Below are 16,173 nucleotides of genomic sequence, written 5' to 3'. Positions count from 1 at the left end.
TGCCCTTTCTGTAAGCCCGGCCAGGGCGTCATTGATGGTGCTGAGGAGGTTAATGTGATAAGCATTTTAGCTTCCTGAAGCCATTACTTTATAGTGGACCATGGGGAAAATAAAATCAGCCTTGCATGATTAACACATGAGAGACACTTTTGTAAGATGATTTGCTCATGATCCATGAACTATGATGACTAAACTGCGCTTCTGTGAGGCCTGGAGATTTAAAAATATGGTGATCCACTAAAGAGGACTTATTACCGTATGTGCTACTTATACAAACACACTAGATTGTAGCAGCTGGCATTAACCATTGACAGTACAATGTGCGTAAGACTGGGAGTATCTTCGGCTTTAAAAAATAGTCAGTTTCAAAAGTTTTCATTGCTGGAGGCATATAGAAAAAAGGAACTAGATAAACTTTTAGACTGTACAAAATTTTACTTAAAGGGAAGCTCCTTGGATGCAGTTGCTACTAGGGAAAGGGTGTAGCTGCAATCAAAAATTAAACTTAGAACAAGTCACAGCTTTTCTTGCAAAGCACAAACTTGTTTTTTTTTACAAAAGATACTACCTTTCCCACTATCATTTTATTATATCATATTACAGGTACAGTGGAACTGCAGCCTAGTCAAAGGACACTTAGCGTCCGGTGCTGAATTCCGAACATGGGCTTCTACCGGACGTCCGTTTTGTTGGTAGATATGTGTTGTGAATTCCGCTCTTGGGCTCCCTCCGGTGGTTGTAAGTGGCACTTTTGTGAGTTCTGCTCTTGGGCTCCCTCTTGTGGTTTCAAGTGGTATGGCTGCTCCTTGGAGTTAGCTGTCATCAGCTGCCTCCACTTATCTTCTCTTCTGCTCGGCTATTTAGGCCTGGCTGTTCCTTCAGCCAGTGCCACTTGTAAATGGTTTCTGGTTGGATTCACATCTCTTTGGATTTCCCTGTGTTCCTGACCAGTTCAGCAAAGCTAAGTTCTTACTTGCTCTGTTCTGTTCACAGATTGTGGACTTATCCGTTCAGTGCTTTCTATGTTTGTCCAGCGTTATCAGTATGAATTAATTCTGTCTTGCTGGAAGCTCTGGGAAGCAGATTTACCCTCCACACCTTTAGTCAGGTGTGGAGATTTTTGTAAACTCTGTGTGGATTTTTGTAGTGTTTTATACTGACCGCACAGTATTCCATCCTGTCCAATCTATCAAGCTAGACTGGCCTCCTGTGCTCATCCTGGTTTCATTCTGTGTATGTCTTTTTCTTTTCCACTCACAGTCATTATTTGTGGGGGGCTAATCTATCCTTTGGGGATTTTCTCTGAGGCAAGATAGTTTTCCTGCTTCTATCTTTAGGGGTAGTTAGCTCTTAGGCTGTGACGAGATGCCTAGGGAGAGTTAGGAGCATTCCACGGCTACTTCTAGTGTTGTGTTGAGCTTAGGGACTGCGGTCAGTACAGGTACCACTTCCTTCAGAGCTCGTTCCATGTTGCTCCTAAACCACCGCGTCATAACAGTACAAGTGGCCAAAAATGAATTAAATGCAGCTCAAAAGAAGGAAAAGAAAGTTCTGAACCATTTTTTGTCTGTGCTCTAGTTTGTCTCTTTTTTCCTCTTGATATCTGGGTGGTTCAGGATATATGCTCTGGCATGGATGTTCAGGGTTTGTTTTCTCGTGTGGATCAACTTGCTGCAAGAGTACAGAATATCCAAGATTATGTTGTCCAGACTCCGGCTTTAGAGCCTAGAATTCCAACTTTTGATTTGTTTTTTGGGGACAGATCCAAGTTTTTGAACTTTAAAAATAACTGCAAATTGTTTTTTGCTTTGAAACCCCGTTCTTCTGGTGATCCCATTCAGCAAGTAAAAATCATCATATCCTTGCTGCGTGGTGACCCTCAAGACTGGGCTTTTTCTCTTGAAACAGGGGATCCGGCATTATTGAATGTAGATGCATTTTTTCAAGCGCTCGGATTATTGTATGACAAACCTAATTCTGTGGATCATGCAGAAAAAACCCTGTTGGCCTTGTGTCAAGGTCAGGAAGCGGCAGAATTATACTGCCAGAAATTTAGAAAATGGTCTGTGCTCACTAAATGGAATGAGGAGGCTCTGGCTGCTATTTTCAGAAAAGGTCTTTCTGAAGCCCTTAAGGATGTTATGGTGGGCTTCCCTACGCCTGCTGGTTTGAGCGAATCTATGTCTCTAGCCATTCAGATTGATCGGCGTCTGCGCGAGCGCAAAGCTGTGCACCATATGGCAGTGTCCTCTGAGCAAAGTCCTGAACCTATGCAGTGTGATAGGATTTTGACTAGAATAGAACGGCAGGAATTCAGATGTCAGAATAGGCTGTGTTCTTACTGTGGTGATTCGGCTCATGTTATCTCTGATTGCCCTAAGCGTACTAAGAGAGTCGCTCGGTCTGTTACCATTAGTACTATACAGCCTAAATTTCTCTTATCTGTGACCCTGAGTTACTCATTGTCGTCCTTTTCTGTCATGGCATTTGTGGATTCAGGCGCTGCCCTGAACTTAATGGACTTAGAATTCGCCAGGCGCTGTGGTTTTTCCTTGCAGCCTTTGCAGAGCCCTATTCCTTTGAGGGGTATTGATGCTACACCCTTGGCCAAGGATAAACCTCAGTACTGGACGCAGATGACTATGTACATGGCTCCAGCACATCAGGAAGATTGCCGTTTTCTGGTGTTGCATAACCTGCATGATGTTGTTGTACTGGGTTTTCCATGGTTACAGGAACATAATCCGGTGCTGGATTGGAAAACTATGTCTGTGACTAGTTGGGGTTGTCAAGGGGTACATAGTGACATTCCCTTGATGTCAATTTCCTCTTCCCCCTCTTCTGAGGTCCCTGAGTTTTTGTCAGATTTCCAGGATGTATTTGATGAGCCCAAGTCCAGTTCCCTTCCACCGCATCGGGAGTGTGATTGTGCTATTAACTTGATTCCTGGTTGCAAGTTCCCTAAGGGCCGACTTTTCAATCTGTCTGTACCAGAGCATGCCGCCATGCGGATTTATGTTAAGGAGTCTTTGGAGAAGGGGCATATTCGGCCCTCTTCGTCACCATTGGGAGCGGGTTTCTTTTTTGTTGCTAAGAAGGATGGCTCCTTGAGACCCTGTATTGATTATCGTCTTCTTAATAAGATCACGGTCAAATTCCAATACCCCTTGCCTTTGCTTACTGATTTATTTGCTCAGATTAAGGGGGCTAGTTGGTTTACTAAGATTGACCTCCGAGGGGCATATAATCTTGTTCGTATTAAACAGGGTGACGAATGGAAAACTGCATTTAATACGCCTGAAGGCCATTTTGAATACCTTGTGATGCCATTTGGGCTCTCTAATGCTCCATCTGTGTTCCAGTCTTTCATGCATCATATTTTCCGCAATTATCTTGATAAATTCATGGTCGTATATTTGGATGATATTTTGATTTTTTCCGATGATTGGGAGTCTCATGTGAAGCAGGTCAGGATGGTGTTCCAGATCCTTCGTGATAATGCTTTGTTTGTGAAGGGGTCTAAGTGCCTATTCGGAGTTCAGAAGGTCTCTTTTTTGGGTTTTATTTTTTCTCCCTCGTCTATAGAAATGGATCCTGTTAAGGTCCAAGCTATTCATGACTGGACTCAACCCACATCTGTGAAGGGCCTTCAAAAATTTTTGGGCTTTGCTAATTTCTATCGCCGTTTCATTGCCAACTTTTCCAGTGTGGTTAAGCCCCTTACTGATTTGACGAGGAAAGGCGCGGATGTGACGAATTGGTCCTCTGCGGCTGTTGAGGCCTTTCAGGAGCTTAAACGCCGATTTACTTCTGCCCCTGTGTTGCGTCAGCCGGATGTTTCTCTTCCTTTTCAGGTTGAGGTCGACGCTTCTGAGATTGGGGCAGGGGCCGTTTTGTCTCAGAGGGAGTCTGATGGTTCTTTGATGAAACCGTGTGCTTTTTTTCCAGAAAGTTTTCGCCTGCGGAACGCAATTATGATGTCGGCAATCGGGAGTTGTTGGCTATGAAGTGGGCGTTTGAGGAGTGGCGACATTGTCTTGAGAGAGCTAAGCACCGCGTTGTGGTCCTGACCGATCATAAGAATCTGATTTACCTCGAGTCGGCCAAGCGGCTTAATCCTAGACAGGCTCGATGGTCCCTGTTTTTCTCCCGTTTTGATTTTGTGGTCTCGTATCTTCCGGGAACAAAGAATGTTAAGGCTGATGCCCTCTCTAGGAGTTTTTCGCCTGATTCTCCTGGAGTCCTTGAGCCGGTTGGCATTCTTAAGGAAGGGGTGATTCTTTCTGCCATCTCTCCTGATTTGCGGCGGGTGCTTCAGGAATTTCAGGCTGATAGGCCTGACCGCTGTCCTGTGGGGAAGCTGTTTGTTCCTGATAGATGGATAAGTAAGGTAATTTCTGAGGTTCATTGTTCAGTGTTGGCTGGTCATCCTGGGATTTTTGGTACCAGAGATTTGGTTGCTAGGTCCTTTTGGTGGCCGTCCTTGTCGTGCGATGTCCGTGCTTTTGTGCAATCCTGTGGGACTTGCGCCCGAGCCAAGCCTTGCTGTTCCCGCGCTAGTGGGTTGCTTTTGCCTTTGCCGGTCCCTGAGAGGCCCTGGACGCATATTTCAATGGATTTTATTTCGGATCTTCCTGTTTCCCAGAAGATGTCTGTTATCTGGGTTGTTTATGACCGGTTCTCTAAAATGGTCCATCTGGTGCCTTTGCCAAAGTTGCCTTCCTCCTCAGATCTGGTTCCATTGTTTTTTCAGCATGTGGTTCGTTTGCATGGCATTCAGGAGAATATTGTGTCGGACAGAGGTTCTCAGTTTGTTTCTAGGTTTTGGCGGGCCTTTTGTGCTAGGATGGGCATTGATTTGTATTTTTCTTCGGCGTTTCATCCTCAGACTAATGGCCAAACTGAGCGAACTAATCAGACCTTGGAGACCTATTTGAGATGCTTTGTGTCTGCTGATCAGGATGATTGGATGTCTTTCTTGCCTTTGGCCGAGTTTGCCCTTAATAATCGGGCTAGTTCGGCTACTTTGGTTTCTCCTTTCTTTTGTAATTTTGGTTTTCATCCTCGCTTTTCTTCTGGGCAGGTTGAGCCTTCTGATTGTCCTGGTATTGATTCTGTGGTGGACAAGCTGCAGCAGATTTGGACTCATGTGGTGGACAATTTGACGTTGTCTCAGGAAAGGGCTCAACGTTTTGCTAACCGCCGTCGGTGTGTTGGTCCCCGGCTTCGTGTGGGGGATTTGGTTTGGTTGTCTTCTCATCATATTCCTATGAAGGTTTCGTCCCCTAAGTTTAAGCCTCGGTTTATTGGTCCTTATAAAATTTCTGAAATTATTAATCCGGTGTCGTTTCGTTTGGCTCTTCCAGCCTCTTTTGCCATTCATAATGTTTTCCATAGATCTTTGTTGCGGAGATATGTGGTGCCCGTTGTTCCCTCGGTTGACCCTCCTGCCCGGTGTTGGTTGAGGTAGAGTTGGAATATGAGGTTGAGAAGATTTTTGATTCTCGTTTTTCGAGGCGGAGGCTTCAGTATCTTGTCAAGTGGAAGGGTTATGGCCAGGAGGATAATTCTTGGGTTGTTGCCTCCGATGTTCATGCCACCGATTTGGTTCGTGCTTTTCATTTGGCTCGTCCTGATCGGCCTGGGGGCTCTGGTGAGGGTTCGGTGACCCCTCCTCAAGGGGGGGGTACTGTTGTGAATTAAGCTCTTGGGCTCCCTCCGGTGGTTGTAAGTGGCACTTTTGTGAGTTCTGCTCTTGGGCTCCCTCTTGTGGTTTCAAGTGGTATGGCTGCTCCTTGGAGTTAGCTGTCATCAGCTGCCTGCACTTATCTTCTCTTCTGCTCGGCTATTTAGGCCTAGCTGTTCCTTCAGCCAGTGCTACTTGTAAATGGTTTCTGGTTGGATTCACATCTCTTTGGATTTCCCTGTGTTCCTGACCAGTTCAGCAAAGCTAAGTTCTTACTTGCTCTGTTCTGTTCACAGATTGTGGGCTTATCCGTTCAGTGCTTTCTATGTTTGTTCAGCTTATCAGTATGAATTAATTCTGTCTTGCTGGAAGCTCTGGGAAGCAGATTTACCCTCCACACCTTTAGTCAGGTGTGGAGATTTTTGTAAACTCTGCGTGGATTTTTGTAGTGTTTTATACTGACCGCACAGTATTCCATCCTGTCCAATCTATCAAGCTAGACTGGCCTCCTGAGCTCATCCTGGTTTCATTCTGTGTATGTCTTTTCCCTCTCCACTCACAGTCATTATTTGTGGGGGGCTAATCTATCCTTTGGGGATTTTCTCTGAGGCAAGATAGTTTTCCTGCTTCTATCTTTAGGGGTAGTTAGCTCTTAGGCTGTGACGACATGCCTAGGGAGAGTTAGGAGCATTCCACGGCTACTTCTAGTGTTGTGTTGAGCTTAGGGACTGCGGTCAGTACAGGTACCACTTCCTTCAGAGCTCGTTCCATGTTGCTCCTAAACCACCGCGTCATAACAGATATGCAACAGATACAGACTTATTTGTGTGCAGGAGGAGTTTACACTTTTCTGACTGTAGATGGCGATGTTGTTACTGTTGTATGCTTAGTTGAATGTAATGCATATACTTGTTGTACTTTGGTTTCAGTTTTCTCTCTGGTAAAAGGTCCTTTCAGACATCCTGTTATGCTGTATTAAGAAGCTGATGCATGTGCCTCATGTTCTGTGAAGATAAAGTTGAATTGCCCCATATAATCTACTCTCACAAGTTTCTTCTGGGACCAAACTATTCAACACATTTTAGTGGTCAGAGTGAGAGATAGGGGTGCTCTGTTTCCTTTGGCTGCCCCCTAGCCCTACTGAGATCATTTTATTGCAACAAAATCCCCACTAACGTCTATTGAGTTCAGGTTCAACTTTGGGTATAGTTCTGGCAACCTAACCCAACTTTGGACTAAAATTTGGTTGAACACGACCATTCACAGATCCACTCATCCTTAATGATAGATTAAGGAGACAACCTGACTTAATTAGTGCTGATACTGCTGTAATCACAGGACTTCGTTACCTGGTAACTTCTTTTTACAGAGTCAGAGTTAGTGTGCCTTGGTACAATGTTTAAATGGATTGTTCCAGCAAAATAAAACTTTACTCAGAGGACAAAATGTGTAGAAAATATAAAATAAATAAACTCAATGGGGAAATGGACATTGATTTGAGTTTTCGGGATGAGATCTTGTTGCCAAGATGCATCAATGGATGTGCCGGAGCCTCCGGGTTTTCACAAAATGCCGGCAGAGCCCCCCACACCACAGAGCATCGCCGAACCTGCCGCACCAGCCTGTGAAGGGAGTGTAATCATCGCTCTGCAGCGTCGGACGAAGACTGCTTTTTTCTTGCTATAATACAAATTCTAACAGTCTATTCAGTAGGACTATCAGCTGTATATCCACCAGACTTCTGCACAACACAACTGATGGTCCCAACCCCATTTATAAGGCAAGAAATCCCACTTATTAAACCTGACAGGGCACACCTGCGAAGTGAAAACCATTACCGGGGACTACCTCTTGAAGCTCATCAAGAGAATGCCAAGAGTGTGCAAAGCAGTCATCAAAGCAAAAGGTGGCTACTTTGAAGAACCTAGAATATAAGACATCATTTCAGTTGTTTCACACTTTTTTGTTAAGTATATAATTCCACATGTGTTAATTCATAGTTTTTATGCCTTCAGTGTGAATTTACAATTTTCTCAGTCATGAAAATACAGAAAAATCTTTAAATAAGAAGGTGTGTCCAAACTTTTCATCTGTACTGTATATGCTGGTCTGACTAGTGGTAGAATTTGCATGAACGCAACCCAAAAGTTGGATATCCAGCACCATTTTGGCTGAAATGGGTGGTCCTAGGGGTGGGATTTAGATGACAGTATCTTACTAACCAAGATATAAGTGGATGTGGTGTCCGTATGCATTTTTGGTTCACCTTAGGGACCAGATCATGAGGCCATTTTTATCTCTACACCGGCCTAGATCTAATAGTCATTTACATATTGTAGACCGCCATACATTCTGATACGAGCGGTCTGCTTCATGTATTACTGTACATTACTTACCAGGCTTACACCGGCTGCATCTCCTTCCTTGATAATACGGCAGACATTGACATTGCCCATTGATCTGGTCGCACACCGAGCCTGGTAGCGTTCCATTAAGGTCACAGTCACAATCCTGACAGCCCCCAATATTTTCAGTAGACAGATTGTAGGTACGGTCCATGCAGACCGCACACCGCTGACCTGTTACCAGGGCTTTGCACACACATTGTCCTGTTAACCGGTCACAGGGCTGAGAAGCGTTTATTGCCCCTGATCTATCACATCGGCAGGGGAGACACGACATGGAACCATTTTGTGTGGATTTGTAGTAGCCCTCCGAGCATTCATCGCACGGCCTTCCACCAACATTAGGCTGACAAACACATTGTCCTGTCACGGCGTCGCAAACGGTTCCAGGGATAATCCCTTCCCGGTGACACTTGCAGGGTTTACAACCGTCAGCATCCAACCCATAATAGTTGTCAATACAGGTGTCACAGTCAAGTCCGCTGACATTCTCTCTGCATTTACATTGTCCACTGGCTGGATTGCAAAATTGATTGATGGCGCCATAAGGACTGCACGTGCATCGTATACAGCGCGCGCCTCCTAATGTGTCTTGTCTGAAGCCCAGTATGCAGTGATCGCAGCGAGGACCTGCAGAAAGACAAATGAAAAGCCTTCATGGGGGACGTACAGCATATATATGTACCAAAAAAAAACGCATCGTGCTAATTATTTATAGCCAGAGGGTCTGTAACTAAAACGATATGGATTCTATCTATATACTCAATATTAAATAGATCTATTTATCTATCTCAGATCTATCCTTCACATATCTACCGACTGAATGTATCTAACAATTATCCGTCTGCCATCCACTTCATATCTATTTCATCTGAATCTATCCCTCTGAGATATCTATGGATCTGATTTGTTTTTTTTTTAATTTAATATGGATATTCCTGTATATCTATATCCAAAAAGTATCTGTCCATTTTGTATCCATCCATTTAATATGCTATCTATTATCTATCTATCTATCTATCATCAATCTATTATATATCTATCTATTATCTATCTATCATCTATCTATCATCAATCTATCTATTATCTATCTATACTGTATCTATCTATCTATTTATCTATTATCTATCTATTATCTATCTATCTATCTATCTATCTGTCTATCTATCATCTATCTATCTATTATCTATCTATCTATTATCTATCTATATATCTATCTGTCTATCTATCATCTATCTATCTATTATCTATCTATTATCTATCTATCTATCATCTATCTATCTATCTATCTATCTATATCTATCTATCTATCTATTATCTATATTTTATCTATCTGTCATCAATCTATCTATTATCTATCTATCTATTATCTATTATCTATCTATCTATCTATCTATCTATCTATCTATCTATTATCTATATTTTATCTATCTGTCATCAATCTATCTATTATCTATCTATCTATTATCTATCTATCTATTATCTATTATCTATCTATCATCTATCTATCTATCTATCTATAAGAACAAAAAAAGGAAAACAGCACAAAAAATAATTAAAGAAAAAATGAACTTTAATGCCTGAATGGCGTGGCGACGTTTCGGATATACTATCCTTTCTCATCTATATCTATTATCTATCTATTATCTATCTATCTATTAATCTATCTATCTATCTATCTATCTATCTATCTATCTATCTATCTATTATCTATATTTTATCTATCTGTCATCAATCTATCTATTATCTATCTATCTTTTATCTATTATCTATCTGCTATCTATCTATCTATCTATCTATCTATCATCTATCTATTATCTATCTATCTATCTATCTATCTATCTATCTATCTATCTATCATCTATCTATTATCTATCTATCTATCATCTATCTAGTATCTATCTATCTAACTATCTATCTATCTATCTATCTATCTATCTATCTATCATCTATCTATCTATATGTTCTATCTATCTATTATCTATCTATCATCTATCTATCATCTATCTATCTATCTATCTATCTATCTATATGTTCTATCTATCTATCATCTATCTATTATATGTCTATTATCTATCCCTCTATCTATCTATTATCTACTTATTATCTTTCTATGTATTATCTATCTGCCTATCTATTATCTATCTATCTATCTATCTATCATCTATCTATCTATCTATCTATCTATCTATCTATCTATCTATCTATCTATCTATCTATCTATCTGTTATCTATCTATCTATTATCTTTATCTAATATCTATCTTCTATCTATTATCTATCTATCTCTATCTATCTCTATCTATCTATCTTTATCTATTTCTCTATTATCTATCTAATATCTATCTATCCATCTCATTGCTATCTATCTATCCCTATATATATATATATAGGGATAGATAGCAATGACATAATAAATAAATACATACATAAATATTTTTTTCCACTTATTTATCTATGTATGAGTTTGTGCAGACAACCATAATCAGACAAGTGATAGCCATTGTTTTGATGTATAGCACTCATCCCTAAATTATTCTATTCTAATTTATTCTATAGAGCCGGTTTGGCAAAAAAAAAAAGTTGCAGCATGCACGAGTTTGATCCAATATTCACATTGAATGAGTCCCTGGATGAAATGGGATTGCACTTGGATGACATCTGAGTGCAGCCTAATTTCCGCTCCCTGATGGAGAAGTTGGAGAAATTTGGTTCTCCATCATCTCCTCATCTAAGAGAATCAGATCGCACCATGATCAGAGTTTGAGTAAAGTGTGATTTGAATAATCGTCCAGATTCTTTGGGAGGACACATTACATGGTCGTCTGCAGCTACCTATCTAATTGCCCCAAAAAGTTGACAAAACCACATTGTGCAATAATTTCTAACACAAAAATGTGCAGGATTCCTGCAGATTACAGCACACGTGCGACTGTTAGAAGGTTTTATTGAAGAACTTACAGGTTTCAAAGACAGATGGAGAACAGTAAGTAAGTGCCACAGAGTGGGGGACGTATGAGCACCTATGTCAGGGTGTGGGGCCTGTGTATATTTGTAGGGTGTGGGGTCTGTGTATATTTGTAGGGTGTGGGGTCTGTGTATATTTGTAGGGTGTGGGGCCTGTGTATATTTGTAGGGTGTGGGGTCTGTGTATATTTGTAGGGTGTGGGGCCTGTGTATATTTGTATGGTGTGGGGTCTGTGTATATTTGTAGGGTGTGGGGCCTGTGTATATTTGTATGGTGTGGGGTCTGTGTATATTTGTAGGGTGTGGGGTCTGTGTATATTTATAGGGTGTGGGGTCTGTGTATATTTGTAGGGTGTGGGGGTCTGTGTATATTTGTAGGGTGTGGGGTCTGTGTATATTTGTAGGGTGTGGGGTCTGTGTATATTTGTAGGGTGTGGGGTCTGTGTATATTTGTAGGGTGTGGGGTCTGTGTATATTTGTAGAGTGTGGGGCCTGTGTATATTTGTAGGGTGTGGGGCCTGTGTATATTTGTAGGGTGTGGGGTCTGTGTATATTTGTAGGGTGTGGGGTCTGTGTATATTTGTAGGGTGTGGGGTCTGTGTATATTTGTAGGGTGTGGGGTCTGTGTATATTTGTAGGGTGTGGGGCCTGTGTATATTTGTAGGGTGTGGGGTCTGTGTATATTTGTAGGGTGTGGGGCCTGTGTATATTTGTAGGGTGTGGGGTCTGTGTATATTTGTAGGGTGTGGGGTCTGTGTATATTTGTAGGGTGTGGGGCCTGTGTATATTTGTAGGGTGTGGGGTCTGTGTATATTTGTAGGGTGTGGGGTCTGTGTATATTTGTAGGGTGTGGGGTCTGTGTATATTTGTAGGGTGTGGGGCCTGTGTATATTTGTAGGGTGTGGGGTCTGTGTATATTTGTAGGGTGTGGGGCCTGTGTATATTTGTAGGGTGTGGGGTCTGTGTATATTTGTAGGGTGTGGGGTCTGTGTATATTTGTAGGGTGTGGGGCCTGTGTATATTTGTAGGGTGTGGGGTCTGTGTATATTTGTAGGGTGTGGGGCTGTGTATATTTGTAGGGTGTGGGGTCTGTGTATATTTGTATGGTGTGGGGTCTGTGTATATTTGTAGAGTGTGGGGCCTGTGTATATTTGTAGGGTGTGGGGCCTGTGTATATTTGTAGGGTGTGGGGTCTGTGTATATTTGTAGGGTGTGGGGTCTGTGTATATTTGTAGGGTGTGGGGCCTGTGTATATTTGTAGGGTGTGGGGCCTGTGTATATTTGTAAGGTGTGGGGCCTGTGTATATTTGTAGAGTGTGGGGGTCTGTGTATATTTGTAGGGTGTGGGGCCTGTGTATATTTGTAGGGTGTGGGGCCTGTGTATATTTGTAGGGTGTGGGGTCTGTGTATATTTGTATGGTGTGGGGTCTGTGTATATTTGTATGGTGTGGGGCCTGTGTATATTTGTAGGGTGTGGGGTCTGTGTATATTTGTAGGGTGTGGGGCCTGTGTATATTTGTAGGGTGTGGGGTCTGTGTATATTTGTAGGGTGTGGGGCCTGTGTATATTTGTAGGGTGTGGGGTCTGTGTATATTTGTAGGGTGTGGGGCCTGTGTATATTTGTAGGGTGTGGGGCCTGTGTATATTTGTAGGGTGTGGGGCCTGTGTATATTTGTAGGGTGTGGGGTCTGTGTATATTTGTAGGGTGTGGGATCTGTGTATATTTGTAGGGTGTGGGGCCTGTGTATATTTGTAGGGTGTGGGGTCTGTGTATATTTGTAGGGTGTGGGGTCTGTGTATATTTGTAGGGTGTGGGGCCTGTGTATATTTGTAGGGTGTGGGGCCTGTGTATATTTGTAGGGTGTGGGGTCTGTGTATATTTGTAGGGTGTGGGGTCTGTGTATATTTGTAGGGTGTGGGGTCTGTGTATATTTGTAGGGTGTGGGGTCTGTGTATATTTGTAGGGTGTGGGGCCTGTGTATATTTGTAGGGTGTGGGGTCTGTGTATATTTGTAGGGTGTGGGGTCTGTGTATATTTGTAGGGTGTGGGGTCTGTGTGTATTTGTAAGGTGTGGGGTCTGTGTATATTTGTAGGGTGTGGGGTCTTTGTGTATTTGTAGGGTGTGGGGTCTGTGTATATTTGTAGGGTGTGGGGTCTGTGTATATTTGTAGAGTGTGGGGTCTGTGTATATTTGTAGGGTGTGGGGTCTGTGTATATTTGTAGGGTGTGGGGCCTGTGTATATTTGTAGGGTGTGGGGGCTGTGTATATTTGCAGGGTGTGGGGTCTGTGTATATTTGCGGGGTGTGGGGTCTGTGTATATTTGCGGGGTGTGGGGTCTGTGTATATTTGTAGGGTGTGGGGTCTGTGTGTATTTGTAGGGTGTGGGGTCTGTGTATATTTGTAGGGTGTGGGGCCTGTGTATATTTGTAGGGTGTGGGGTCTGTGTATATTTGTAGAGTGTGGGGGTCTGTGTATATTTGTAGGGTGTGGGGCCTGTGTATATTTGTAGGGTGTGGGGCCTGTGTATATTTGTAGGGTGTGGGGTCTGTGTATATTTGTAGAGTGTGGGGGTCTGTGTATATTTGTAGGGTGTGGGGCCTGTGTATATTTGTAGGGTGTGGGGCCTGTGTATATTTGTAGGGTGTGGGGTCTGTATATATTTGTAGGGTGTGGGGTCTGTGTATATTTGTAGGGTGTGAGGTCTGTGTATATTTGTAGGGTGTGGGGTCTGTGTATATTTGTAGGGTGTGAGGTCTGTGTATATTTGTAGGGTGTGGGGTCTGTATATATTTGTAGGGTGTGGGGTCTGTGTATATTTGTAGGGTGTGAGGTCTGTGTATATTTGTAGGGTGTGGGGCCTGTGTATATTTGTAGGGTGTGAGGTCTGTGTATATTTGTAGGGTGTGGGGTCTGTGTATATTTGTAGGGTGTGGGGCCTGTGTATATTTGTAGGGTGTGGGGTCTGTATATATTTGTAGGGTGTGGGGTCTGTGTATATTTGTAGGGTGTGGGGTCTGTGTATATTTGTAGAGTGTGGGGTCTGTGTATATTTGTAGAGTGTGGGGGTCTGTGTATATTTGTAGAGTGTGGGGGTCTGTGTATATTTGTAGGGTGTGGGGCCTGTGTATATTTGTAGGGTGTGGGGCCTGTGTATATTTGTAGGGTGTGGGGTCTGTATATATTTGTAGGGTGTGGGGTCTGTGTATATTTGTAGAGTGTGGGGTCTGTGTATATTTGTAGGGTGTGGGGCCTGTGTATATTTGTAGGGTGTGGGGGCTGTGTATATTTGCAGGGTGTGGGGTCTGTGTATATTTGCGGGGTGTGGGGTCTGTGTATATTTGCGGGGTGTGGGGTCTGTGTATATTTGTAGGGTGTGGGGTCTGTGTGTATTTGTAGGGTGTGGGGTCTGTGTATATTTGTAGGGTGTGGGGCCTGTGTATATTTGTAGGGTGTGGGGTCTGTGTGTATTTGTTGGGTGTGGGGCCTGTGTATATTTGTAGGGTGTGGGGTCTGTGTGTATTTGTAGGGTGTGGGGCCTGTGTATATTTGTAGGGTGTGGGGCCTGTGTATATTTGTAGGGTGTGTGGTCTGGGTATATTTGTAGGATGTGGGGTCTGTGTATATTTGTAGTGTGTGGGGTCTGTGTATATTTGTAGGGTGTGGGGCTGTGTATATTTGTAGGGTGTGGGGCCTGTGTATATTTGTAGGGTGTGGGGTCTGTGTATATTTGTAGGGTGTGGGGTCTGTGTATATTTGTAGTGTGTTTGGGTCTGTGTACATTTGTATGGTGTGGGGTCTGTGTATATTTGTAGGGTGTGGGGTCTGTGTATATTTGTAGGGTGTGGGGTCTGTGTATATTTGTAGTGTGTGGGGTCTGTGTATATTTGTAGGGTGTGGGGTCTGTGTATATTTGTAGGGTGTGGGGTCTGTGTATATTTGTATGGTGTGGGGCCTGTGTATATTTGTAGGGTGTGGGGTCTGTGTATATTTGTAGGGTGTGGGGTCTGTGTATATTTGTAGGGTGTGGGGCCTGTGTATATTTGTAGGGTGTGGGGTCTGTGTATATTTGTAGGGTGTGGGGTCTGTGTATATTTGTATGGTGTGGGGCCTGTGTATATTTGTAGGGTGTGGGGTCTGTGTATATTTGTAGGGTGTGGGGTCTGTGTATATTTGTAGGGTGTGGGGTCTGTGTATATTTGTAGGGTGTGGGGTCTGTGTATATTTGTATGGTGTGGGGCCTGTGTATATTTATAGGGTGTGGGGTCTGTGTATATTTGTAGGGTGTGGGGTCTGTGTATATTTGTAGGGTGTGGGGTCTGTGTATATTTGTAGGGTGTGGGGTCTGTGTATATTTGTAGGGTGTGGGGTCTGTGTATATTTGTAGGGTGTGGGGCCTGTGTATATTTGTAGGGTGTGGGGTCTGTGTATATTTGTAGGGTGTGGGGTCTGTGTATATTTGTAGGGTGTGGGGCCTGTGTATATTTGTAGGGTGTGTGGTCTGTGTATATTTGTAGGGTGTGGGGCCTGTGTATATTTGTAGGGTGTGGGGTCTGTGTATATTTGTAGGGTGTGGGGTCTGTGTATATTTGTAGGGTGTGGGGCCTGTGTATATTTGTAGGGTGTGGGGGTCTGTGTATATTTGTAGGGTGTGGGGTCTGTGTATATTTGTAGGGTGTGGGGTCTGTGTATATTTGTAGGGTGTGGGGTCTGTGTATATTTGTAGGGTGTGGGGCCTGTGTATATTTGTAGGGTGTGGGGTCTGTGTATATTTGTATGGTATGGGGTCTGTGTGTATTTGTAGGGTGTGGGGTCTGTGTATATTTGTAGGGTGTGGGTCTGTGTATATTTGTATGGTGTGGGGTCTGTGTGTATTTGTAGGGTGTGGGGTCTGTGTATATTTGTAGGGTGTGGGGCCTGTGTATATTTGTAGGGTGTGGGGTCTGTGTGTATTTGTAGGGTGTGGGGCCTGTGTATATTTGTAGGGTGTGGGGGTCTGTGTATATTTGTAGGGTGTGGGGCCTGTGTATATTTGTAGGGTGTGGGGTCTGTGTATATTTGTAGGGTGTGGGGTCTGTGTATATTTGTAAGGGTGTGGTGTCTGTGTATATTTGTAG

The 16,173-nt window shown here is 43.2% G+C and overlaps 1 protein-coding gene across 1 annotated transcript in view; it reads right to left on the bottom strand.

Moving 5' to 3' along the window:
* Positions 1-16,173, bottom strand: part of USH2A (usherin) — an 824,795-nt gene that overhangs the window by 656,051 nt on the left and 152,571 nt on the right. Inside the window, exon 13 of the mRNA XM_069726496.1 lies at positions 8,083-8,721. Coding sequence (XP_069582597.1) covers positions 8,083-8,721 — 639 coding nt within the window. The remainder of the gene's footprint in view (positions 1-8,082; positions 8,722-16,173) is intronic.

This window comes from Ranitomeya imitator, chromosome 5 (assembly GCF_032444005.1).
Source record: "Ranitomeya imitator isolate aRanImi1 chromosome 5, aRanImi1.pri, whole genome shotgun sequence".
Lineage (NCBI taxonomy): Eukaryota > Metazoa > Chordata > Amphibia > Anura > Dendrobatidae > Ranitomeya > Ranitomeya imitator.
Note: the sequence above shows the minus strand (reverse complement) of the source record. Positions and strands in the feature narration are given on the sequence as shown.